The sequence below is a fragment of the Guillardia theta genome, assembly GCF_000315625.1.
Source record: "Guillardia theta CCMP2712 unplaced genomic scaffold GUITHscaffold_94, whole genome shotgun sequence".
NCBI lineage: Eukaryota > Cryptophyceae > Pyrenomonadales > Geminigeraceae > Guillardia > Guillardia theta.
This window is the reverse complement of record NW_005434580.1, coordinates 37,261-39,529: the sequence shown is the minus strand read 5'-3', so window position 1 is coordinate 39,529 and position 2,269 is coordinate 37,261. Positions and strand designations below refer to the sequence as shown.

General features: G+C 59.8%; 1 protein-coding gene across 1 annotated transcript in view; it reads left to right on the top strand.

Moving 5' to 3' along the window:
• Positions 1–307, top strand: part of GUITHDRAFT_116293 (hypothetical protein) — a gene marked incomplete at both ends in the record, with an annotated part of 2,667 nt that extends 2,360 nt beyond the window's left edge. Inside the window, one exon of the mRNA XM_005824406.1 lies at positions 9–307. Within this exon, the coding sequence (XP_005824463.1) occupies positions 9–307 (299 nt within the window). The remainder of the gene's footprint in view (positions 1–8) is intronic.
• Positions 308–2,269: the final 1,962 nt, after the last annotated feature.

Below are 2,269 nucleotides of genomic sequence, written 5' to 3'. Positions count from 1 at the left end.
CCCTCCAGGCGTGAAGCGAACCGACACCGGCTTAGGGCCTTCATATCCATCCTACGGCAGAGCGTCAGAGGCGAGCAAGGACGGGAGAAGAGGGACGGGGAAAGCGAACAAGAACAAGATGGAGATCGGACAAGGACGAGGGCGAGGGCGAGGGCGAGGACCAGCACCAGCACCAGGACCAGGACCAGGACCAGCACCAGGAGGTAAGAAGGAGGAAGGAAAGGAACTCACCCTGAAACCAGGGTTGCTCTGTTTCCCCAGGCTCTCGTCGTTGGCGAACGACTCGGCCAGAGCTTTGCCGATCTGATCGAAGATTCCCATCTGACCAGGAGGAGGTGAGGAAAGGGAACCTGGAGAGGGGGTGATATGAAGAGAAGCTACCTTCAGGGAGGAGGAAGAGGAAGGACGGAGTGAGATCGCACGACTAGATCTAGCATTGGTGAGGAAGGGGCTAGAAAATGTTGCGGTCAGGTCGGTCGGCGATGCGCTCCCGTCCTCACAACCTTGCAGTGATCGAGAAGCCCGAGCACAGAGCGACGGAAGAGAGGACGAGAACTACTCGGATGACCGCCATCTACACAAGCGAATGCTGTCAGATCATAAATTTGACCTCTTCTCTTTGCTTCCTGCCTTGATAAATTCCTCCTTAAAATCTTCCTCCTCGTTCATTTCAGCGCCTCTCCTCCACTACTCTGTTACACTCTCCTCCTCTCCTCTCCTCCTCGCTCTCCTCCCTCCCTCCCTCCTCCCTCCCTCCCTCCCTCCCTCCCTCCCTCTCTTCCTCTCCTCTCCTCTCCTCTCCTCTCCTCTCCTCCTCTCCCTCTCTCCTCTCTCCTCCCCTCCTCTCTCCCTCTCTCCTCCCCTCCTCCTCCCCTCCCCTCCTCCTCCCTTCCCCTCCTCAGCTCTTCTCCTCTCTCGCTCGCCATAGCCACATCTAAAGGCTTCCAAACTTCACGAACAACTAAGTTTGAAAGTTTTGAACTTTGCAAGTTTAGCCCATCATGGTTTCCCATCAAACTTTGAGAACAAGTTCAAGTTGACTCTCAGTACTAGTATGTTTCAGGCCCTCCCGAGTCCTCGGATCAAGACTCGGTCACTATCGGACGCCACGGCCGGGCGAGGCCCTCGCCGGGATCATTCGGCCCGATCGGACCATGCCGGCCTATCATAGTATGGTTCACCCGGCTGCCCGCCCGGCGGGGGGGATGATGGCCCGGCGGGCAAGGCTACGGTACGGGGGCTCAGTTAGGCGTTCGAGCGGAGGCTAGTTCATTCACATTCGGCCCCGCGAGCCCCGGCCCGGGCCCGGTTAACTAAGTTGACTAACTTTTCAACACCGATTGACCTAGCTAGCTCTCCCCGCCCCGCTCTGTCCATCCTCAGCATAAGGAAGCCAGTACCAGTGCCGGTACTTCTCCTCCATGCTCACTCCCACCTGACCTCCCAGCTCCTGCACATCAGGTGAGTCTTGACCCCTCCTCCGCTCCTCCCTCTCCTCCCCCTCCCCTCCTTCCTCCTTCCCTCCTCCTCCCCTCCCCCCCCCCTCCCCTCCTCCCCCTCTCCCCTTCCCTCAACTCCTCCTCCTCAGCTACTTGCCTGCACAAGTTCGTCGACAACTCCCTTGGTCCCCATCACTGACGCGGCTGCTCCGAGTCCTCCGAACCACGTCTGTGCTGCCATCTGAGTGCAGCGAATAGGGGAGGAGAAAGGACGAGGACGAGGACGAGGACGAGGACGAGGCGCGAAGGAAATAAGGAGGGGGAGGGGGACGGGAATCTGACCCACCTGATCGAAGGAGAAGGAGGAGGTGACGGTGCTGTATCCCGTCCGCCAGTCGAGGTCAGTTTCATCCTTGACTTCCATCAGCCGGCTGCCCCTAGCCGCACCGGCAGCGTGGTAGAGGGCAGCGACGAGAGGAGAGCGGAGGAAGTAGCTCGAGCCGCACAGGACTCCTTCCTCCTGCAGTCGCTCCCTCCTGCTCCTCCTCAGTTACTCCCTCCCTCCCCTCCCCTCTCCTCCCCTCCCACCAGTAGGCGACGGCTTGCTTGTACACATCGACAGTCTCTGCGCCCGCCTGTACACTTGCGGTGAGAAACCTTTGCACGCCTCGTTCCTCCTGCTCCTCCTGTTCTTCTTGATTCTTGCTCCTGCTCCTGCTCCAGCTCCTGCTCCTGCTCCTCCTGCTCCTGCTCCTGCTCCTCCTCCTCCTCCTCCTCCTGCTCCTCCTGCTCCTCCTGCTCCTGCTCCTGCTCCTGCTCCTGCTCCTGCT